This window comes from Pseudonaja textilis, chromosome 2 (assembly GCF_049901715.1).
Source record: "Pseudonaja textilis isolate UNSWEBS1 chromosome 2, rPseTex1.2, whole genome shotgun sequence".
In the NCBI taxonomy this organism is placed as follows: Eukaryota; Metazoa; Chordata; class Lepidosauria; order Squamata; family Elapidae; genus Pseudonaja; species Pseudonaja textilis.
In genome coordinates this window covers 12,709,278-12,733,871 of record NC_141991.1, presented here as the reverse complement: position 1 = coordinate 12,733,871, position 24,594 = coordinate 12,709,278, and the positions used below count along the sequence as shown (strand labels likewise).

Below are 24,594 nucleotides of genomic sequence, written 5' to 3'. Positions count from 1 at the left end.
GGAGGGAAAGAAGGAAGGAGACCAGTCAGCTGCCCACCTCTGTCTCTGCATGCCCCTCCGTCCATCCCTGGCTCACCATGATGATCAAGGGAGGGGCTGCCTGAAAGTCCCCACACCAGTCCTGACCCAATGCTAGCCTCCTGTCCATTCCTGACCTTAAAATCTCTGAGGTCCTCCTCCCCTTTCAATCAAATCTCCTCCCTCCCTCTGTCCCTCCCTCCCTCCTTCTCATTCCTATCTCCTTCCTTCCTTTCTTTGTTCTGCTTTTCTTTCCTTCCTTCCTTCCTTCCTTCCTTCCTTCCTTCCTTCCTTCCTTCCTTCCTTCCTTCCTTCCTTCCTTCCTTCCTTCCTAGGCCAGGAAGGGAACAGGGGAGGGCAAGAGGTTAGCAAGACTGCTGGTGGCTATGAAGGCCCCTACGACTAAAACTGGGAGACTGCCAGGAGACGTCAGGAGGAGGCGGGAGGGGAGGGCGAGAGGGTTGCAGCAATGACAGTGGTCTTCTCTTCCACAGGGGGACAGAAGGTGGGGTGGGGGCTATCTGGGAGAAAGGGAAGCGCGGGGCCAGCAGGGAGCCAATGGAGGCACTGGTGGTGGGCATAGCTCTGCTGTTGGGGCTCTATGCACTGATTTACAACTTCATGGCAGCCAGCCAGTGCCAAAAAGCAATCAGCTGCATGACCGAGGGTGGTACTCGGGACTCATCATCGAGCCAACAGTCACCGACGGACTCTGATCCACCAAACAGCACACCAGAGTTGCGCCGCCTGGACGTCAGCACAAACCTCCCGTATACCTCAAGGACTATGCGTGTTGCATCTGGGGGGAAGGGGTGTTAGCCTACCTGGACCTGAAGAAGTTCCCACCCAGGTCCGTTCACACTGCAGGGGCGGCTGCCCCTTCTCATTGGCTGGGTTTCCCCAGCAGCCTGCTAAAAGCAGGCTGCTGGGTCCAGCCCTTTAAGCTGTTCGCTGCGAGCCAGTTCCAGGCTGAGTAAGCGCGTTCAGTCCTTGTAAATAAACCTTGTTGCACTAAGCCCTGGTTCAGCCTCTTATTTCCCATACTTAATATCTTCCTCTGAAGCAACTGAACAAAGGACCCATCAGGGAAGGGAAGGCAAGAAGGAGGCAAGGAGAAAGGGAGGAAAGAAGGAAGAGGAGGAAGAAGAAAGAAAAGTAGAAGGTAGGAAAAAAGAAAGGAAAGAAGAAAAGGAAGACAAGAAGAAAAGGAAAGGAGGAAGAGAAGAAGGAAGGAGGGAGGGAGGGAAAAAGGAAGGAGACCAGTCAGCTGCCCACCTCTGTCTCTGCATGCCCCTCCGTCCATCCCTGGCTCACCATGATGATCAAGGGAGGGGCTGCCTGAAAGTCCCCACACCAGTCCTGACCCAATGCTAGCCTCCTGTCCATTCCTGACCTTAAAATCTCTGAGGTCCTCCTCCCCTTTCAATCAAATCTCCTCCCTCCCTCTGTCCCTCCCTCCCTCCTTCTCATTCCTATCTCCTTCCTTCCTTTCTTTGTTCTGCTTTTCTTTCCTTCCTTCCTTCCTTCCTTCCTTCCTTCCTTCCTTCCTTCCTTCCTTCCTTCCTTCCTTCCTTCCTTCCTTCCTTCCTAGGCCAGGAAGGGAACAGGGGAGGGCAAGAGGTTGGCAAGACTGCTGGTGGCTATGAAGGCCCCTACGACTAAAACTGGGAGACTGCCAGGAGACGTCAGGAGGAGGCGGGAGGGGAGGGCGAGAGGGTTGCAGCAATGACAGTGGTCTTCTCTTCCACAGGGGGACAGAAGGTGGGGTGGGGGCTATCTGGGAGAAAGGGAAGCGCGGGGCCAGCAGGGAGCCAATGGAGGCACTGGTGGTGGGCATAGCTCTGCTGTTGGGGCTCTATGCACTGATTTACAACTTCATGGCAGCCAGCCAGTGCCAAAAAGCAATCAGCTGCATGCCAGCCCCCACATGCTTGCCTCCTCCTATGTGCACACCTGGGAGGAGCAACCAGCCAGGTTGGGAATGGGCTGGGACTGAGTTGATGTGGACCAGCCCCTCACTGCCTCCAGGCAGGTCTGCGGGCCAGACCTAACCCCATTGCAGGATGGATCTGGCCTGCAGGCCTCGAGTTTGACATGTCTGGTGTAACCAATTCAGGAATTTGCTACCTAGAGTTTTTACATCCTAAATTTAATCTGTATGTAATAGCTATTAAGGATGGGAATTATGGGAGGTTCCTAAGCCATTAATTCATTTGTAATAAGTAATTTGGATGTCTAAAAGTACTCAGTTAAAGAACTTTTGAGTTTGTAAAATTGTAGAATAAACTAATAAAGAAGATGTTTGTGGTGTCCAGTTTTCCTTAGAAACATGAAGAAGAGGGAAAGGTTTGCCTCAGAGAGGAAAATCAGCGGGAGCTTGGCCTATAGGTCTCCAACTAGTGGTAGGTGAGCCATCAAGCTAAACTGGTTGTGATAACATCATTGAAGCCCTTCATTCTTTGTGCACTGACATCACTTTGTGCACTGATATCATCATAAATATTAAACTGCTGCCATTGCAACCTCATGCCATACCAATAAGCCTGCCATAAACTAGAAGTTGGGTTGGGCCCAACCAGAAACATCCCAAAAACGAGTCAGCCTGGTGCAGAAGCCGATCAGAGACAGACACAAGTGATAGACTTTTCAAAAACTTTTATTTTTTTTACTTTTTTTATTTTTTAAGACAAACATATACAGACAAAAACATAAAAACATAAAACCATCTTTCAATTATATACCTACAGCGTGTCAGTTGGTTACAAATCTTTTGTGCTATTCTTTCATAGTCCTTACTCACAAGTTTAAATGTTCCCAAATTGTCAATCTAACAAATGCTTAGATATCTATCAATTATTAATCATTCATTTGACTAAACTATTATTCCATCATTTCATATGAGATATTCTAGATTTTATTATAAAGTTATATTATACATTCATCCAATGGTTATATATTTTGTATTAAATTCTATGTATATTAATCTTCTATTACAAAACTTCCTAGTCTATTTCATTACCATGTCTTTTTATCTAACCATTGATAAAAAGTCTCATATCATATAAAATTGTTTATCTTCTTGTTCTCTAATTTCAAATGTCAATTTACTCATTTCATCACAGTCCATAATTTTCTTAATAATTTCTTCCTGCATAGGTGTTTTTTCATTTTTCCAATTCTTAGCAAATACAATTCTAGCCACTGTTAAACATTTGCAATCAAATATTTCAATTCTTTATTGTATATTTCTAGTATAATTCCCAATAAAAATATTTCTGGTTTAAAGTCTATGTATTGTTTTTTCATTTTTTCCAACCAGGTGTGGATTTTAGTCCAATATCTTTTTGTATCTGAACATGTCCACCACATATGGTAATATGAACCAGGTATCTGATGACATTTTCAAATTTATCCGATTTGCTCTTAACCATTCTCGCAATTCTCGTCGGGGGTAGATGCCACCTTAAAACATCTTATACAAATTTTCTTTATAAGTAGTTGACATTGTCATTTTATAATTTTGTGACCACAATTTTTGCCATTTCCAAAAATTTCTCCCCATCATTTCTTTAACTTGTTCTTTCTCTAATTTAAATTCTAATAAATGTCAATAGAGTTTTTAAATTACCTTTTCATCAGTACCCATCAAAATTTTATCTATATCAGTCAACTTATCATAGAAACCTTCTGTTTTAAGATCTTTATTAAATCTAGATTGTATTTGTGCATATGAAAACCAATTCATTTTTATACTTTGTTCGTCCAATGCTTGCATAGATTTAAGTTCACCCTTTTCATTCAATATCTCACCATATCTAATTGTTTGTTCCTTTTTATATGTTATTGGATAAGAAAAAACTTCAGTATTACATATCCATAATGGAATTTTTAAACAATATTGCTTTTTTAACTTTTCCCAGTTTAAAAACAATGCCTCTCGAATGTAATGTCTTCCAAAATACCCCTGCGTTTTAGTTCCCTTATACCAGAGGAAAGCATGCCATCCCAACAGCAAGTCATGTCCTTCTAAAGTCAATAATCTGCTGTTCCTTAATGTTATCCATTCTTTTACCCACATCAAGTTTGTCACCTGATAATATAATTCCCAATTGGGCAAAACGAACCCTCCTCTTATTCTTGCATCTTGTAACAGTTTAATTTCTATTCCCGCTTTCTTTTCCTGCCTATTTTGTTAAAATCTTTGAAGAACTCTTTCCTTAATCTAATTGGAATTGTCTGGAATAAATATAAAATTTTAGGCAATACGTTTATCTTAATTGTAGATATTCTCCCAATCAGTGATAATTGTAAATTTTCCCATTTTGTCAAGTCTGTCACAATCTGTTGTTTGAGTTTAAGATAGTTGTCCTCTTTCAGTATACTATATCTTGCTGTTATACATATCCCTAAATACTTAACCTTATTTGTGACCTGGATTTCCAAGACTTCCTCCAACTTTTTCTTTCATCTTGCTAATATGTACTTTGTTAATATCTTTGTTTTATCTTTATTTATTTTCAAACCTGCTACTTTTCCATACTCTTCTATCTTTTCTATTAATTTAGGTGCTGTTTCCAGTGGATCCTCTATAATATAAATACCAGGTCATCTGCAAAAGCTTGCAATTTATACTGTTCTTTTTAAATTTTCATTCCTTTTATTTCTTTTTCTTCTCGAATGTTAACACAAATAACAGAGGTGACAATGGACAACCCTTTCTACTCTCTTTTCTTATATCTAAAGAATCTGTTAACTCTCCATTTATCATAACCTTTGCAATTTGCTTATAATATATAGTTTCTATGGCTTGAATAATTTTTTTACCAAAGCCCATTTGTTCCAGTTGCAATAACATAAATCTAAATTTTCCAACGTTTTGTTTTTTAAAAGCTTCTGTTAATTCCATCATCATTATGTTCCCTTCTAACATTGTTTCAATGTCTTTGGGTATCTGGGGTAAATTCCCTTCCTGTAAATATTGCTTAATTCTTTCTTCTTGAATATTCTCTTGATGATATAATTTTCCATAATAATTTTGTATAATTTTCTTCTTCTCTGCATTTCCATAGCAGACACATCCTTCTTCATCTGTTTAATTGACTTATCCTTCTTGATTCTCTTTCCTTTCTCAATTTATAGGCTAACCATCTGCCTGGTTTGTTTGCATCTTCAAAATAATTCTGTTTAGCATTTTTAATTTTTTGTGCTAATTTCTCTTTTTCCATTAATCCCAGTTATCCATTTTAATTTCAATGTCTTTTTTGTGGAAATTTCTGTAACTCTTTTTCCAGTCTCTGATAGTCATCTTCCAGTATTTTAAAAGTTTTTTTTTCTGTTTTATATTTCTTTTCCTTGTATATTCTATTATCAAACCTCTTGTGTAGGCCTTCATTGTGTCCCAGAGATTCTGTAAAGATGTATCCTCTTTTTTATTTTCTTTAAAAAAGAAAACCAATTCTCTCTCAATTTTCTGTTTAAAGTCTTTTTCCTTTAATATTGTATTATTTAAAGTCCATCTAGATCTCCTCTTTTGTCCTTTCCATATAACTGTTATTGGATTATGGTCTGCCCAAGTACTTGTTTCTATTTCAATTTCTTGTATGTTGGAAAATGATTCTGTTGACATCCATATCATATCTATTCTAGACCATGATGCATGTCTATTTGAATAAAAAGTATATTGTTTACTTTCCACATTTCTCTCTCTCCATGCATCTTTTAAGTTTATCTCTATCATTCAAAAAAGGGATTTTGGACATGTCTTTCTAATTTTCTTTGTTGTTTTCTGTGTTTTATAGTCCAATTGATCATTAATTATTCCATTAAAATGTCCCATTATACAAATATTAACTTAATCCAGTTCAATTATTTTCATATGTAATTTCCTGTAGAATTCTTCTTGGTTATCATTTGGAGCATAAATTGCTATTAAAAGTGTTTTTACATTATTGTCCATTATTTCCACCATCAAAACGTTTCCATCATCATCTGCATAAATTTGTTCCGCAGTAATTGTATCTCTGATATATAAGACCACACCTCTTTTTTTCCATTTTGTCAATGATGTGAATAATTTCCCTAATTTTTTTTCCAGTATATATTCATGTTGTTTTTAAATATATACTTCTTGTAGGCAAATTATATCAAACTTCAATTTCTCTAGTTTATGCAATACTTTTCTTCTTTTAGTAGCTAAATTAAGTCCATTTATATTCATCATAATCAATTTTCTTTCATCCATTTTAGACTTTATAAGAAGGATTTGTTGCTCTAGTAAATCTTGGTTCTCATTACTCTCTAGGTACACCATCTACTTCACCTTTTTCTTTTTCTTTTTCAATTGCTGTTATACACTCCGCTTGAAATTCAATTAATGACTCTTCTTGTATCTTCCTCCTTTCCTCTAGAACATTCTAGATAGAATAGCTCAGCTTTTTCAGCTGTGTCAATTCTGCATCTTTGTTCCTGACAGGTGAACATGAGACCTTATGGTATCAACCATCTGTAATTTACTCCTCTTTTGAGCAGCTCTTTAGTCAGAAATAAATGGCTGCTTCATATATTGTATGGAAGTGATATGTATAAGGAATGACCTTAAGACTGTAGTAATAAAAAAGAGAATATCCCAACCTAGAACAGTTTAACAAAATGGACACTTTCTATTGCAAGCGTTTTTTAAAACAAAGAATGGGTATGGTGATGACATTTGGGGGGAAAATGAGTAAGAATCAGTTGTTGGTCTATGTTTTAACAATTAGCTGTGCTTTTGTATTCATATCTGATCTTAATAAGATAATATAGCATTTGGGGATGAAGATGCAGCCCAGCAGGCCAGCACTGGAAGCCAAGATGGAGAAGATTTGCACAGCCACCATGTACTTTCCTTTGGTGCTCAGGTAGGTGGGAACAAAGGATACCCAGACGCTGCAGAAGACCAGCATGCTGAAGGTGATCATCTTGGCTTCATTGAAGGCCCCAGGCAGATTCCGGGCCAGAAATGCTACTGTGAAGCAGATGGCAGCCAGGAAGCCCATGTAGCCAAGAGCAACATAAAACATGGCAAGGATTCCTTCATTGCATTGAAGTACAATCTCTCCTGGTTGGGAGTGCATGTCAGAATCAGAAAATGGAGGGGAGACCACCAACCAGATGCTGCAGATGACCACTTGGACTGTGGAAGAGCAAAGAATGATGTAGTTGGCTAACTGCTTCCCCAGCCATCTCCTCACTCTGTTTCCTGGCTTTGTGGCCAGGAAGGCTAACACAACTGTGATAGTTTTGGCCAAGACAGAAGATATAGCAACTGAGAAGATGATACTAAAGGCTGTTTGTCGGAGAAGGCAGGTAGCTCTCCTTGGCTGGCCAATGAAGAGGAAGGAAGTTAAATAGGAAAGCAGAAGGGAGAACAAGATGATGTAGGAAAGGTCCCGGTTGTTGGCTTTGACAATGGCTGTTTCTCTGTATTTAACAAAGATTGCTAAAACAAGAAGGGTAGTTAAGGTCAAAAAGAGTGCAAGAGAAGCCAAGATGGCCCCCAGATTATCATTATAAGCCAGGTAGGTTTTTCTTTTCGGGAGACATACATCTCGCTCTTTATTTGGATATTGATCTTCTGGGCATTTGGTGCAATAATCTGCATCTGCAGAGACAAAAAATAGCATTATCAGCAGCCACAACTGTTTTATTTTTGATGGCAATAGTTAAGATACTTTCTGGATATCTGTGACTGTGAAGGGGCATCTTTCTGCCTTAAAACAGCAGTGGGTGACTGAAATTAGAACTTATTATTTTGCTAGTTGACTTCCGGTTTGCAGGGCTTCGGCGGCAGGCAGAAATCCGCGATCATGCGTGGTTTCTGGGCTCGCTGCTGGAGCACCCCGAGCTGACTGGCTTTGGGGCTAAGCCACCCATAGAGGTGTCGAAGAGGGGGGAGATCACCAGCAGGGTCGAGGAGAGCTGCATGTTTTATTTTAGATGTATGATTTATTTCAGAAACAGACTAAAAAACTATTAGTCTTTTGGGTGACAGTTCGCTTTGCTCTGTACTCACACACCTTCCTGAGAGGAGAAAGATCCTTCTGCACAGGGAACACAATCATAGCAGCAAACAGGCTTCCCTTCCTGGCCCACTTTGAAAAATCCAGGCACACAACTTTCCACACATCTGGAGGGAGGCAAACTCTATGCAGAAAAATGGGGAACATAAAGGACTGTTTCATCATCATCACCATCATTTTAACCTTTGTCTATTCACTGTAGGATGAAGGCCACTGCAGGATGAAAGGACTATATATTTGGGTTGATATTAAAAAAAAGGAATTGTAAGGCAGAGTTGGCAAGAGTTCTTAACAAGAAGTTTAGATCCTGGCCAAACATTCTTTAATTTAACCCAGGTCATTTAATGGAAGGAGATGAATATCTTGAGAATATGCTTTTGGTGAGATCAAAGAGATGGAGTCTAGGAAATTTTAGAAAAGAATAGACTAGAATAACAGAGTTGAAAGGGACTCTGAAGGTCTTCTAATCCAACCCCCTGCCTAGGCAGGAAACCTGGAGGTTCCACTGATTAATTGTTCTAATTTTCTTCTTTTTCACTTGTCGATTTTTTACTTGTCTCTGTTGACCTTTGAGAGAAATGATAAGATGGAGCTTTTCCTGGCAACCTTCTGAATGAGTAGCATAACATTTCAGGAATTGGTTATTGTCTTATGGGTGCTTTATTTTTTTTATTTTTTTGAAAAGCACAGGATATGTGATTATGGTGGTCCAAAATCAAATACACAAACAGTGCAACAACAACAACAACATTAAACAATCCATGTCTCCCTGTGAATCTTCTACCTCAATTTCTGCTATTTTTTTTTTCTATTGCTCATTATTATTTTGCAGGAATTATGATTGGTGGCTTCCCTGTCGATTTCTGTAAAATACGACAATGAAAAATATTATACAAATAAAAAGAAAGGGCATTGTTTGAACAGGAAATCCAAACCAGAGCCCCTGAATCAATTGAAGAATGGGAAAATCAAGGTTTCAGTTTATAAGATGTTCCCTATGACTACTGTTGGGATTTCAGCAGTTGCTGAATTAAATCATGAGCCTCTAGCCAAGATTCAAAAGAATCCAGAAGATTTATTAGGAACAACATGACCAGCCGGTATGAAGCCAACTCTGGCATTTGTAATTTACAGTCACCTGTGACCCTGTTTCCCCCCAGGGTGTATCATAAATCAGATGCATGAATGATGTCAAGTTGACCATGCCCACCCAGTCCCATGACCAAGCCACGAGCACCCAGTCACATGGCTACCAAGCCATGCTCACCAAATAAGCCACGCCCACAGAACTAGTAGTAAAAAAAATTGAATCCCACCACTGCCCTGGGTGTATCATAAATCAGATGCTCCAATGAAGCACATTCATTCATCAATCACATTCTCCAATTAAGGGATTTTGCAGGAAGAAGATCCAGCAGCCTGGATACAATCTTTCTAAGATAATGATAGAATGTACTTCTGGTTTTAAACTGCCACCCCGGTCCTTCAGATTACCTCCCTCCCTTGTTTATGGCAACTCTGAAACAGGCATAGAAATGCTTTATGAGTTGACATCTACTATGAATCCTTACAGAGCTTCATAAACTTTGAAGAAGTTGACTGGGCATGTGTTAAAGTATGATGATATTGAAGGGGAGAAACAGGACTACAGTTAATGATTACCCTTACATTCTTAAACCATTGAGACCTTATAATCATATCCTGGTCAATGAGGAAGTTGGCATCCTGGGATTTGTATCTTGCAAAGCTCCCAAATTTCATTCTGACCACAGACTTATTGGAGAACCGAAACCACTTCACAATATCAAAGTCAGCCGCCAGCTCTCTGTTTTTGCCCAGATACACCCCATGCATGGAATGGTTGTAGAACTGGGGATCTTGTAGGAAAGGATGAAACTGGAATGATAAGAACATCCATATGAACAAAGAAATTCTACAGCCTTTGAAAAGCATAATATGTCAAGCTCTGACTATTGAACTCAAGCAAATCAAAACTCCTAGACTTGGCTCCTTTTCAAAGATCTTCTTCAATTAGTACATCATATATAAAAACAAATCTAAATCTTTCCTGCCGTTTTAGTATAATTAAACTAGGAAATAACCCTATCCCTTAATGTCACATATCATGTTGGCCAATTGAGTTAGTTGGCAGCCTCTTCAGACACTCTTTTCTCAACCTTATCTATTGCCAGTGGAGATGACCTTAGTTCTCATGAGAAAGCTCTTTGTTATTTCTTGGAATGCATTCCAACCGCCTTCCCCCCTGTGTGGCAAATGAGGAACAGAGACATGGCTGTGGCCAGGTTCAGTTCAAAGTTGACACAACATTTTAATTCATTGCTGCCACAGAGTTGAAGAATGTGGGAAGGGGTGATGTAATTGAATAATTCTTAGAGGAAAAAGAGTTAGTTTGAAAGTTCAAGGTTACTGAGTGTGTTGCAGCAAGTAATTGCAGCCGCAGAGTAATTGGTTCATGTGATTAATGAGGTGTAGAAAAGTGGGTGGGTGTAGGTTGAATTTTGTGAATGATTTCAGTTCTGAAATTTCACAGATGTTGCCAGTTCCTGTTTTTAATAAAGCACTTTTAGATTATGTCTGTCTCAGAATTACTGATTACATTCTGGAACCCTGATAGCATTTCAGAACTCCCTCTTTACTAATGGGGCTGCTGATAACCCCCGAGACTTTTTTCCAGTGATGGAGAAAGCTCAAGAATCAGCCAATACTGAAGGTGAGCAAGACGGGGCTTGGGGACATGAGCTGAATCTTTCAGCCCCTCTTTGGAGGAGATGATGGATGCCTTTAGAATTGCAGAAGAGAGAGAGGATTTGGGAGCCAGGCCAAGACGTTCCAACTCATGGGGGAGTTGCAAAACGACTTTAAACAGACAGCATGAGGAAAAATCTTTCCCCAGCCCTCTGTATACAACAAAGGAGGCAGACTGGAGGGAGAAGGCCCAAATTGAGTCGGAACTCTCTCAAGACGATAATCCCAAGATTTATTCTGGGAGCCCATCAATGGCAGAATTACCACAACAGTTCCAGCAATTAAAAGTGGGAAGTTTGGTCTCAAAGCCACAACCTGTCTGGCCAAGTTGGAGCCTGACACAACCCATCTTCTCTTATTCAAGTATCGTTAACGGACAAGGAAATTACACAGATGCCAGTTAGAGAGGCCCAGCATGAAAGCCCACAGCGACAAGAGGTGCTGACTACCAGAGGTATGTTGAAACCCCCAAGTCCTGCTCCCCACTTTCCAGAAAGAAGGTTACCCTCTGCAGAAAATATCCCTCCAGGTTTGGGATTTTATCTAGGCCAGGAGTGGATTCAGTGCCAATGGATGCCAGCACCAACAAAGCCCTGTGTCAGCCTCAAGATCTCTTCGGGTACCCCAACTACTATCCTTTATTTCTCCCTTAGTATCTCTACTGCTAGGCTTACTTCTTTCGGCTGTCATTAGCAACGGGGGGAGGGGTAATTGTGGGGGGGAAGAGAGCTGGAGGTGTTTTGCATTCTTTTACTGTGGGCAGAAGAAGGGGGGGATTTCTTCTTTCCAACTTTCCATTTCCTTGCTAGCCTCTATCCTTTTTGCGCAGCTGCGAAGTCTTATCAAAATATGTCAAGGTCAACGGACAGAGGCCTCATCACCACCTGAAGATGCTCACATGATCATATTCAGAACTTTTAATTGGCAGAGACTTCTGGACTTTGGGGGGTGGGAACAATTCCATTTCTTTGTATGTGTGATCTGCGCGCCAAATTCTCACTTTTGGACTTCCATTTGTAGCTTCCTTTTCATCTTCCAGTAAAAGAAGAACTTTGCTCTGAACCATGGAGTCTGAGTATTTCTTTCTTGGATTTTGAAAGGAGCACACATTGACACCCTGGGTTGAAGGAGAACTGCCCAGACAACAGACCGCAAGCACTCCCCCTCCAACCAGGCAGAGAATCAGGCAACACCCACCTTCCTCATGGCAACCACAAATGCAAACCCCAATTGGAGCAACCCTGCAGGGACCCCTCTCCCAGAGAGGCACAACCCAGCCAGGCTTCAGGGGCCCTGCCCAGTCTAGATACGCAGCCTATCAGGCTCCTTTCATTCCAGTTTAACCTGCAGGTGCCAGGCCCATACCACCTCCCCAACCATGACCCAGACTGGACCAAATACAGTTCAAAGCCATTATCGATGGGCTCCATGAGTATTTTAATTACTTCCTCACTTGAATCCGGTCCCACATAGATCAATTTGGAGATCAATACATGAAAGAGCGCGACTTGGTTATTGCCATAACAGATGGGATGAATGAAGGGGATGCATCTGACTGGGTGGCCCAACTACACAACTGCCCCAGAATTACAAGATGTCAATGGATTTATTTGATTATTGCGACTCAGATTTGAAAATCCAGACAGGGTGGCAGAAAATGAAGAGAAGTTAATGGAAATGAAACAAGGCAAGCGATCCTTATCAGACTTTATTTGGGACTTTAGAAGGGTCATGAGCGATCTCATGGATTAGCCTAAAAGGATGACTTTAAACTACTTTAAGAATGCCATTGAGCCAGAAGTAAAGAAGGCCTGTAACACTGAGGAATACCAGTGACTCTTCAAGCATGGTATGCCACTGCCCTCAGATTAGACCACAACATCAACCCACACAGAAAACCCCTTCCTGAAGGCCTGCCTAAGAGAACTGTGGCTAGGCAACTGCTGACCAAACCCACTGAAGCTACTCATATCTGAACCAACAGGATGATAAAATGTTACCGCTGTGGCCAGGATGGCCACAGAGCAGCTGACTGTATGGCTCCCACACCTGTACCATGAGCACCATAATCAAAGTCTAGTACATCTATTAGAGGTCGGAAAAGTCAAGGAAGACCTCCGGCCAGAGGCTGGTTCACCAAACACAGCTGGGAAAGCCCCATACCTTTTACTGTCAAAGTCAAGTTAGTGGTACCTAACACAGGGGAGGCCAGGGAGTTAGAAGCTGTCATTGATACTTGGTGTTCTAGATGCTTTATCGGGCTTCCTATTGTTGAACAATTGGGCATAAAGACTAACCCACTAAGACACCCAATCCAATTTGAGCAAGTGGATGGGACATTAATTGGGGGGACCCCAGCTACCCAAATGACAAAGTTGATCAAGATGGAAATGGGCCCTCATTGTGAACTCATACTTATAGTGACCCCCAGAATGTCAGAATCAATCATATTGGGACTTGCTTGGCTAGACAAATGGGCCCCTACCATCAAATGGGAGGATGGATTCAGGAAAATCATCATTGGGGTGGGCCCATTGCCCCCCTTCCTCCCACTAGGAAACCATCAGCTGACTTGAACCCAAAACCTGAACCAGCAGCCCCAGCATCTGACCTTCTCCCAAATATCCCCCAAATACCCAACCAATACAAAGATTTGGCTGAAGCATTCAGTGAAGAGGAGTGTAATGTTTTACCTTCATATCGAGCCACTGATTGCACCATGGAATTAGAATCCGAGGCAAAACTACCAAAACCAAAGATGGATTCCATGACACCTTCTGAAATGACTGAATTAAGAAATACATTGACAACAGTTTGGACTGAGTTTTTACTGAACCTGCCAAATCGAGGTTAGCTGCCCCGTGCTGTTCAAAGAGAAGAAAGATGGTGGGTTGAGATTATGTATGGACTCAAAAACATGTACCCTCTCTCCCTTCATGAAGGACTTATTAAACCACCTGTCAAAAGGCAAGGTATTCACCAAGCTAGTTCTGAGAGAAGCTTACTATTGGGTCTGCATCAAAGAGGGAGACGAGTGGAAAACAGTAAAAAGTTGCTCAATTTGTGCCACAATGAAACACAGAACTGGAAAAACCTCTGGCCTCCTCCAACAAGTCATTGAACGAACATAGCCGTGGGAAGAAATTGCAATGGACTTTATTGTAGAATTATCTGAAAGTGGAGGGAATACAATCATTTGGACTGTCATTGACTTATTCTCTAAGCAGGCCCACTTTACAGCCTGTAAAAGACTTCCATCTGCAAAAAAGCTTGCAAAACTGTTCACGAAGCATCTCTATAGATTACATGGAATACCTCGTAGAATAATATCAGACAGAGGGGTACAATTTACTGCTAAGTTCTGGAGGGAATTTTTGAAGTCTATTGGGTCCTTCCAAGGGTTATCCTCCACATTTCATCTGGCCTGCAACAGAGCAGCAGAATGGACAAATGCCATGGTTGAACAATATATTAGATGTTATGTAAATTATCAATAGGAAAACTGGGCGGAATTATTACCATTTGCAGAGGTTGCTTATAATAATGCAGTACATAGCAGCATGGGCTGACTCCATTCCAAATCAACAGTGGGATGGACTTTGTGGGAGGCCAGAATTACCTAAAGAACCTCCCACATCCATGTCTCTAACAGAATGGATGAACTCATTAAAAAAGGTTGGAAAGATAAAAGAAAAAGCTTTGACTGAAGCTGCAAAAGATTACAAAAAGCAAGTGGACAAACAGATCCCTTCAACCACCATTTAAAGTGGGAAACAGTATATTTGTCAACCAAGCATCTTAGATTGAAACTTCCTAGTAAGAAGTTGGGACCAAAATTCTTGGGTCCATTAAAACCAGTTGCTACATCAATGATAAGACCAATACCAATCGCTCCCCTTGAACCGCTAACTGTACAGGGTGAGACACATTATGAAATTAAGAAAATCCTTGATTCTAGATTACATTGAGGACGATTGCAATATTTGGTCTTATGAAAGGATTACCCTCTATCAGATGCTAGTTGGGTAAAAAGTTGGGATGTACATGCTGACAAACCAAAGGGTCCTCATGGAGGGGGGAGAGGGGGTTAAGGACAATATATTAACTCCTGGTTGTGTTTTGTTTTTCTTTTCTTATAGGAGAAGGAATTTCCAAGGGGGGATGCCTGTCAGCTTTGGAATTTATTGCTGCCACAGAGTTGAAGAATGTGGGAGGGGGGTGATGTAATTGAATAGTTTTTAGAGTGAAAAGATTTAGTTTGAAAGTTCAAGGTTACTGAGTGTGTTGCAGCAAGTAATTGTAGCCGCAGAGTAATTTGTTCATGTGATTAATGAGGTGTAGAAAAGTGGGTGGGTGTAGGTTGAATTTTGTGGAAAGTCTGGGAATGATTTCAGTTCTGAAATTTCACAGACGTTGCCATTCCTGTTTTTAATAAAGCACTTTGAGATTATGTCTGTCTCAGAGTTACTGATTAAACCAGATACATTCTGGAACCCTGACATTAATCCTACGTACCTCTGCCATTTTGGTGGAGAGGATGGGGGAGATGACATAAATAGGGAGGAGTTACTACAGAGAGAAGAAATATGTCTTACATATTAGCAAAAAATAGTCAGAAATAAAATACAAGCTGAATGGTCATGAACTTGTAGATGACCACCATTATGTCAAGGACCTTGGAGTACTCATCTCTAATGATCTAAGTGATAGAGGCCACTGCAACTATAACTAGCCAAAAAGGCAACTAGCCTTTTTGACAACTAGCCAAAAAGGCATTAAGAGTTGTTAACCTAAACCCGTATAGCTTTTTCTCTGGTAATATCATACTACTAACTAGAGCATACAAACATTTGCTAGACCAGATTTACTTAAAGGGGCAAAGTCTTCTCTTTGATGCATCATACTTAGGAGTGTTTTACTCTCCCAAAAATCTACTGTCCAAAAAACAATTTGGTTTCAGGAAAAAATTGTCCTGCAACCTACAGCTCCTACACTGTAAAAACATATGGACTACGCTACTCGACCAGGGTAAAGCAATAGACACAATTTACATAGACTTCTGCAAAGCCTCTGATTCAGTGGTACATGACAAACTACTGTTAAAACTAAACTCTTATGGCATTTCCAGATCCCTCCATAAGTGGATTACTGCATTCCTGTCAAACAGGCAACAAATAGTAAAAAATAGGGAGCGCTTTATCAAATCCTGCTCCAGTTAACAGCGGTGTCCCCCAAGGCAGCATTCTAGGACTCACACTCTTTATACTCTATATAAATGACTTTGTGATCACCTTATAGGCAACTGTGTCCTCTCCATGAATGATGTAAAACTATTCAACACCACCGACAATGCTACTGTTCTTCAAAGTGACCTTGATTATGTGTCTGAATGGTCAAACAATTGGCAACTCCAAATCTCGACCAACAAATGTTCTGTCCTACACATTGGTAAAAAAAAATCAGCACACCAAATTCAAACTAGGCAGTTATGACCTGTCAAGGACCTAGGAGTACTCATATCTAATGACCTAAGCACCAGAGCTCACTGTAATAGCATTGCTAAAAAAGCATTAAGAGTTGTAAATCTAATCTTACAAAGCTTCTCATCTGGAAATATTGAATAGCTAACGAGGGCATACACATACACAACTTTTGCTAGACCAATACTCGAATACAGCTCATCTGTCTGGAATCCACACTGTATATCAGACATTAATACCATTGACCGAGTCCAGAAGTATTTCATGAGAAGAGTACTACACTCCTCTGCTCGCAACAGAATACCCTATATCACCAGACTTGAAATTTTGGGTTTGGGCAATCTTGAACTACACCACCTATGGTTGGGCTTAAGCGTAGTACACAAAATTATCTGCTACATGTCCTACCTGTTAATGAATGTCCTATCTGTCAATGACTACTTCAGCTTCAACTGCAACAATACAAGAGCACACAATAGATACCAACTCAATGTTAACTGTTCCAAACTTGATAGCAGAAAGTACGACTTCAGCAACAGAGTGGTCAATGCCTGGACTGCACTACCTGACTCTGTAGTTACATCCTCAAACCTCCACTCCTTTAACCTCAAACTATCCACTATTGACCTCACCCCATTCCTAAGAGGTCTGTAAGGGGCATACATAAGTGCACCATCATGCCTACCATCCCTGTCCTATTGTTCCCATTTAATCATACCTATTTTCTGTATTCTTACTCATGTTTATACTTATACCTATTATTTTGTAAGTGATTGACAAATAAAATAAATAAATAAAATAAATAAAATCTTATATAAAAAAACATGCTTCTATTCTCCCTATGGCTAAATTCCTCTTTAAAATCATTTATAAATAATTTTAATTGAAGTGTCTCCAGCAGATGGAAATGAATATACCTGCCAAGGTTGTATCCTTTCTACTTCCAAGGTCTTTCCCCCTTCCTCCAGCTTCCTTCTCTTCCTTCTGGAGTTAAAGGCCAAACTTAGGGCTCGTGTCATAGCCCAAATGGTATTATATATATGATGGCTGTCAAGAGATAGAGTGCCTTCAATCTCCCCCTGTGGTAGACTTTCCATGTTTTCATTCTCTTCACATCTTGGCCACCTTTTAATGGAGATAGCAAGCTTTTTAAATGTACAAGGGAAAACTTTGTTATTAAACTCATAGATTGAAGAAAATAAGAGATGAAGGCTGTCCTGTTTTATCTGTTTCTTTGCCTGGATGGAGATAGTGAAAATACTGTGAACACATTGGAAATTTGGAAACCGGAGATTATAGGTGAGATCCCCCATAGCTGTTACAATCCAGATTTTTCCTATGGTAGGTTTTATTAACAACTGCAAAAGTTGGTCAATGAACGCCATTCCATAGAAATAGTGACTTTGCGATGTGGCCTCTGAATAGTAAATAAATACATTGACTTGTTTCCATTTGTGATAGAAATCACTTGAAAGACTATATTGATTGGTACGGATTCCCGATAGGCTTTGTGAGAAAAGAGCACAAATACCATTTTTGGTGAGTAAAGGTCTTAATGTTTTCAAGAACGTTTCTCCATTGTCGGATTCTGGAGCTACAAGAGCCACTGAAGTCCACCTGAAGTACTGGATCATTTTAACAATCCCCGTGTATTGGATTCCTTCCTTTGGGAGCATCCGATAGAAAAAAGGAAAGTGGGTTTTATCACCCAGATCATCCGAAACAAAAGCATAAGAGACCTGGAAAAAAGGAAGAAATTGGTAAAGACCAGGGAAAGGAAAAGAAATGTTGATTGAATTGTGTAACTGGAAAATAAGGGCAATATAATGAACATAAATTCTACTTCCTGTATTAAGGATCACTCTTTGTTGAATATATGGCTTTCTTTCACCATCATAGATTATCTCCCCCTCCATCTCTTTTCCACTGGATATTTCTAATTTCAAATTACACCGAATGTTTTATAAAACCCAAAAGGAAATAAATTCATAAAATCAATGCAGCATATACTGATGCAATTTCAACATCCGTTGGATGGAATGTTCATCCTTTAGAATTAGCTAGGTCACCAAACCTGTATAATTGCCTCATCTTCTGCAGTTCCAACAAGGAACAGGTTCCCAATGGTTAATCTCATTTCAAAACTATCTTGATAAAAATATATATCATGATTTCAGATGGGGACCTGCTCAAATTTTAAGGACAAGAAAGAAAAGCCTATGAACTTTTTTTCAAGAGACAACTGGACTCTCTTGTTTTTCTTTGAAGACATTTTGCTTTTCATCCAAGATATGCACAAGTCTCACTGCATTGTACTGCACTTATCATGTCACTCAGTTTGTGTCTGGGTGTTGGGCAAGCCTAAGAATAAACCACCCAGACACAAACTATGAGCTATGTAGTATATCCAATACAATGCAGTGAGACATGTGTAGATCTGCACATTGGGGAAACAAAACAACCATTTTATAAACACATGGCACAACATAGGAGAACAAACCCATCAAAACAAGGTTCAGCAATACATCAGCATTTGAATGACAAAGGACACTCTTTTGAAAACATCTTTTGAAGACAGTAAAAGTCACATTTAGGATGGAGAGGACTGCAGGTTTGAAAGAGAGGTCAAAGAGGCCATCAATTTCAAAACTGAACATCCCTCTCTCGACAAAGAGGGAGGGATATAATATCATTTATCTCCAGTCTACAACAGTCTTTTTAACAGTTCCAAGAAGGCTCCACACCCATTTGCACTATGCAGGTGAGGACACAGATAAACTTCCAAGTGGCCTCAGTGGCTCTCTAAAAGAGTTACAAATGACCAGTTGTCTGCAAGGAATATATCTGCAAGCCTTACTTTTTATATTAGAGGAACCACAAAATTCAGGACCAAAATTATTAGACAAATTGGAAGAATTTGGAGAAGTCGCTGGGCTAAAGATCAATAAGGTAAAAAAAAATATTACTAAAAATATGACAAATAAACAGAAAGAATTATTAGCAATGAGAATGGGCATCCAAATTGTAGAAAAGGTAAAATATTTGGGAATTACTATTTCGGCAAGATACACAACACTTAAAAGTGACAACTATGACCCATTAATTCAATGAGTAACTAATGATTTGGAAAAATTGGATAAAATAGGTCTATCCTTCATGGGAAGGATAGCAGTAATAAATATGAATGTGTTGCCCAAATTACTATTTTTTTTTTTCAAAATGCCCCCATAAAACTAGAGAAAAACTTTTTTGATCTTTTGGATAAAATAGCGACAAATTTTATTTCACAAAAGAAAAAAACAAGAATTAAGTTACAATTTCTGCAAGATGCTACTGAAAGAGGATTTGGCCTGCCCAACTGGGAGTTGTACTACAGAGCCGCAATGTTAACTAGGGTGAAAAATTGGATTAGTCATACAAATAAAAGAATACCGATACTAGAAGGTTACAACTTACAGTCGGGTTGGCATGCCTTTCTCTGGCAGGAGAAGTCAAAAGGTTATAGTTATATGTATAGGCATAAAGTGAGATAGACCCTTGGAATAAGACAAAAAGACAAATGTATATAGAAACTCCTATTTGGCTATCAACACTAAAAGCATTGATGCACCCACACCTTCTGCACCAAGGGAAAATAATTACTTATGAAGAGATACTAAATGAAAAAGGAGAACTACAAACCAGACAAGAGTTGAAGAACCAGGAAATCGAGGTAGAATGGTGGGACTACTTGCAACTCCAATCAAAATACTTAAAAGATAAGAGAGAATGGGGAATTAGTAAAACTAGGCCAAACTAGATGAAATATTATTAGGACCTGACCAGAAGATGGTTAAAATATATATATTAAATTTTATTAGAATTTAAAACGATGATGGTATTGATGAAAAACTTTGGTCATAGCATAAAACTAGATTATTGGCAGAAACTATGGAATAGAAATTAAAAAATGACATTAGTGATACCCTTTAAAGAAAATCTGTATAAATTATTTTATAGATGGCATATACCACAATCAAGATTGGCAAAAATGGTCTAAATTTTCCCCTATATGTTGGAAATGTAATAAAGAAATAGGAACTTATTATCACTTATGGTGGAATTTACATAAGTGGATAGAAGAAACGTGTGGAATTAAAATACAATACAGGCCTGAGTTCTTTCTGTTGGGAATTAACACTGGGAAATACGATAAAGAAACTCTGTACTTAATGATTCATGTAATTTACTGCAGCAAGGTTGGCATATGCACAGAATTGGAAAAATAAAGACATCCCAAATGAATTGGAAATATTGAAGAACATCAGAGTGTGCAGAAATGGATAAACTAACAAAAGAACTAAAAAATAAGGAAGATTTGGATTAGTATAAAACATGGGAGAAATTTTATGGTTGGCTAGAGACGAGGAAGATCAATGAGAATAAGGAATGATTATATGTGTATATTCTATTTAAAGTGTACAGAGAAGAATTATGTAATGTTACTATTAGATTTAGCAAAGTAATGACAATGATTGATGTTAGGGAGACTGTACCATGTTCAACTTTTTTATTTTAAGAATTGTCCATCTTTGTGTTTGTTTAATTGTTTAATAAAGAAAACTTTTAAAAAAAGAGTACAATTGACCAGCTGTTTGCAAGGAGTATAAATCCTTCCATTTCCCACCATCCAGTCAGAGCTGAAGAAGCTTCTTGGATGAGAAGTGAAACGTCTACAAAGAAAAACAAAAAAGTCCAGTTGCCTCTTGAAAAAAGCACCTTTTAGGACAACCATGATCTGGATGCCTGAGAATTCCATAGACAAAAAGCCCATGAGTTTGTCATTATGAACAATCACCTGTGCCCATGAATATGCCATAAGCTTCTAGTTGACATTTTTATCAAGGTAAGAATCTCAGATATTAGTCTAGTAACCAGAAATGTAGACTTTCTCCATATACAGTAGGTGATAAAGTCAGTATTGAGTTCAGTGTCCGATTGATAGACACACATAGACACAGTTCTCACCAACTGAATTGAACTGTAACCAAATCTTTATCAGGACCAAGATGGTTAAGGGGAAGGATGTTAAAATAATAACTTTATTCCCCCCTGTTGAAGTAATTCCCCGTTAGGAGAATGAGCGCATACAGGGAGACGTATAGAGAGTAGTGTTGGAAGAATACACACAGAGCACACAGATACACTGTACAGTAAATGTAGGTTTTTACTTCCAGAAAGGTTTAAGGAAAGTCCAAAATAAGCAATCCAAAAGTCATTCACAGGTAAAATCAGTCAGTTTTTCAATCCAGGGATAATCCAAATATCAAATTCCAGTGTCAAAAACAGTTCAGTAACAGACTTAAATTAAATCCAGTAATATCAGTCAATTAGGAAAAATGGAGCAACGGCAATACTTTCTAACGGAAGGAAACAGAGATACTCACTCAGACACACTCTCTTCTGAGACTAAGACTAAACAACCCAGGTTTCTGGCTCCATCTTATGGCTGTTTGAGAAACCATACCCAATTGCATGCTCTTGCATTCCCTTAAAGATATAGTACTAAAATGTTTATCCTGGTTTATATATTTCTAACCCAAATACCTGTTAGGTGATTTATATTCCTAACACCCCCCACTATTTCCCCCAAAAGTCGAGCCAAGATTAATCCATGTTGTGGCCCCGATTCCCGAGCCTATGCTGTCAGAGGAAGAGGACCTGGAAGATGAGGGGGAGGAACTGGGAATGCCTTCCTCCCCAGGACCTTCCTCCCTGGCAATGCCTTCCTCCTCAGGACCTTCCTCCCTGGTAATGCCTCAGGTTCCATCAGACAACCGAGAGGAACAACATGAGATGAATCAGGAGGAAGGCATCTCAGAGCAGCCCCTGACAGGGAGTGAAGAGGAGGAGTATTGGCTCAACCCCAAGCAGCATCGTAGGGAGAAACAAGCAGCAATGTAGGAGGTGTGGAAGGGTCAGAGAGTGAGCTGAGTCATTGAGCCACACCCCACAGGGGATAAGAGTGGGTGTGTTTTCTCCTTAAACTTTATATGGGACAAAGTTTAATCTTACTTCAGATTTTCTTCGTGAATGATTGTTTTGTGGACTACCTTGTGATTTTTATGAATTAAAAGAACCATTTATCTCTATGAGTAAAACTTTATTTTATCATTGCTGTCAGCTCGGACTTGACAGGCAGGAAGTGGTGGAATGCCAAGAATATTATCATTTCCAAAGAATTAACTCTGTGAAGTCCAAGCCAGCTTGCCTGCCTGTGTTTGTGTGTGTGTGTGTGTACTCCCTCATCTGTTAAAGGAAAGGGAAGGCAAGACAGAACCAATCCAGCTATTTATTTTTTCTTACATCTGTTCTAAATTATCCTAAGTTTGAAATAAGTCGGTATGTTTGTATAACAAGTTTGTTTTGCAGAAATTTCACAGGGCTGTATAGCAATAACGGACCTTTCACACTGAACTGAAGGCAGTTTTAAAAACAGATAGTGCTTTCTTTTTTCCCTAATAAAGTTTTAGCATTGCTTTAATATTTTCAATTTCATTTGAATAGAGCCTGAATCATACTGATTTTTGACTGAAAAAAATTTCACTGACAGACAATAGTGAGAAAACCTTGGTAAAGTTATTGTTAGAGCTTTTTATCAACCAGTTTTATATATAAAATTGCTAATTGCACAGCGCTAAACACCTGTGTCTGTTTTTGCAACATTATTGGATAATCCAGGACAGAATCTGACCATAACTCACAACTTTCCCTGCTTACCTGTGGGATTTTGTAGATGCTGACCATGGTTGCAATATGATGGGAGAAGTCAGAATCAGTCCCTTCAACGACTGCCAGCAGATTTTTCTGCCTTCCACATTCATAATTTGGAACATTTGCCTCCCCACCTGAAAGCAGATCCAGCAAGCCTTCAGCAGTCATCTCTGCATTGAACTTACTGTCATGAACATTGTAGCCCAGAGTGATGTTAGGTAGAATCCGGAGATTCTGGTTGATCTCACGGATAGCAATCAAGAAGGACAAGAGATACCCGAGATCAACACTTTTAGATCTGAAAAACAGACGATAAACTATTATCCCAAATTTAATTGCCCAATATCTCATTCGCTCCTTGCTTCCTTATTCATATTAATGGACAGAAGCAACAATCTTAATTCAGAAATGAATTAATATGATGGTATAATAGGAGAGGTCCCTTCACCTTTACCTATAGGCATAAGTGGAATGGGGTGGGATAATAGTCAGGATTGGCCACAGACTTTGACCCAACATCTGAGAAAAGGAAGTGAGAAGTTTAATTAAAGGATCAAAAGACTGATGCTAATCTCCTGTAATGAATTTGGTTGTAACTGATATAAAAATGGTACAAGTCTACCTCTAAACTAAAGAGTAAATGATACAGAATTGGGTTCTGTAGCAAAATTGTATGATTAATTATATGCAGAATTTAGATGCAACAAGCGACATGCAACAATGGAGTTTTCAGGGGAAAAGAAAAAGTTCTAGTAGGTGTTATGAAGAAATCTAAGGGAACACCTTCCCTTTTTTCAAAGGTAGGACATTTCTGTGGTATTTGTACTGGATTGCGGAGCCCCTTTCTGGAGCTACATGAAGAAAAGATCAAGGGAACACATCAATAGGTCTTTGGGTGTTGAAAAGCACTCTTAGAACAACTTTTCAGTAGTTTGAACACCAAACATGGCTTGGTTTTGCATTAGAAAGTCAGTCAACACTTGTTTCCTCTCGGTTCAAAAGGAATCCAATGAATGAATATTTACATGTTTCCAAGGGTAATATTGCAGGATCCAAACTGGATTGGTCACTGGGACCAGAGCTTTTGGACTTATGTTTCCCAGGCTTCAATCACTTCTCTGGATGTTTTTGTGCCTGCTCATCCAACAATCTTAGTAGCTGCAAAATTGAATGCATGTTCATTGTAGATTCAAAATGAATCTGTTCAGTGAAGCTTCTGAAAGAGCAGGCTATGATTTTGATGCTGCATCTCCAAAATCTTCCTCAACTCCAACAGCAAGGTTGAGGGACACATATCAGGGAGAGGTTGAAAGAAATTAGGGAGAAAGAAAACTAGTAGCAAACAAACTGCATTATTAATGATCACTCACATGTGGAAGTGTTGCCTTGAGGGAATGATGTGGAAAGTGTAGAGTGGGTTTAGAACTTTCCTTGCAGAGATGACTCCTCCAAAGACATAATCACCTGGCTTGAAACGATTGCTCCACTGTGATGAATATTGTTGTGAAGTCAAGAGGCAT

General features: G+C 39.5%; 2 protein-coding genes across 2 annotated transcripts; both read right to left on the bottom strand.

The window, feature by feature from the left end:
- Positions 1-6,758: 6,758 nt before the first annotated feature.
- Positions 6,759-13,540, bottom strand: LOC113451493 (vomeronasal type-2 receptor 26-like). The gene is made up of 4 exons (XM_026722877.2): positions 13,535-13,540; positions 9,744-9,971; positions 8,073-8,199; positions 6,759-7,657 (listed from the first exon to the last, which is right to left on the bottom strand). Exons 1-4 carry the CDS (start codon positions 13,538-13,540, stop codon positions 6,759-6,761), a joined length of 1,260 nt encoding a protein of 419 aa, XP_026578662.2.
- Positions 13,541-14,242: 702 nt separating this feature from the next.
- On the bottom strand, positions 14,243-24,594 carry LOC148126736 (vomeronasal type-2 receptor 26-like). The gene is made up of 4 exons (XM_087923127.1): positions 24,539-24,594; positions 23,081-23,372; positions 17,724-18,060; positions 14,243-14,265 (listed from the first exon to the last, which is right to left on the bottom strand). Exons 1-4 carry the CDS (start codon positions 24,592-24,594, stop codon positions 14,243-14,245), a joined length of 708 nt encoding a protein of 235 aa, XP_087779253.1.

Excerpts from the sequence above, each read along its gene's own strand:
- LOC113451493 (XM_026722877.2), bottom strand. Across the intron at positions 8,200-9,743 it reads GGTCTCAATGGTTTAAGAAT|AGTTTGCCTCCCTCCAGATG; the intron begins GTAAGGGTAATC and ends TTTTCTGCATAG. Across the intron at positions 7,658-8,072 it reads ATCTTTCTCCTCTCAGGAAG|ATGCAGATTATTGCACCAAA; the intron begins GTGTGTGAGTAC and ends TTGTCTCTGCAG.
- LOC148126736 (XM_087923127.1), bottom strand. The coding sequence starts at position 24,594 with ATGCCTCTTGACTTCACAACAATATTCATCACAGTGGAGCAATCGTTT. Across the intron at positions 18,061-23,080 it reads GCATCTACAAAATCCCACAG|GTCTCTTATGCTTTTGTTTC; the intron begins GTAAGCAGGGAA and ends CCTTTTTTCCAG. Across the intron at positions 14,266-17,723 it reads TTCAGAGGCCACATCGCAAA|GCCAGATGAAATGTGGAGGA; the intron begins GTCACTATTTCT and ends GCTCTGTTGCAG.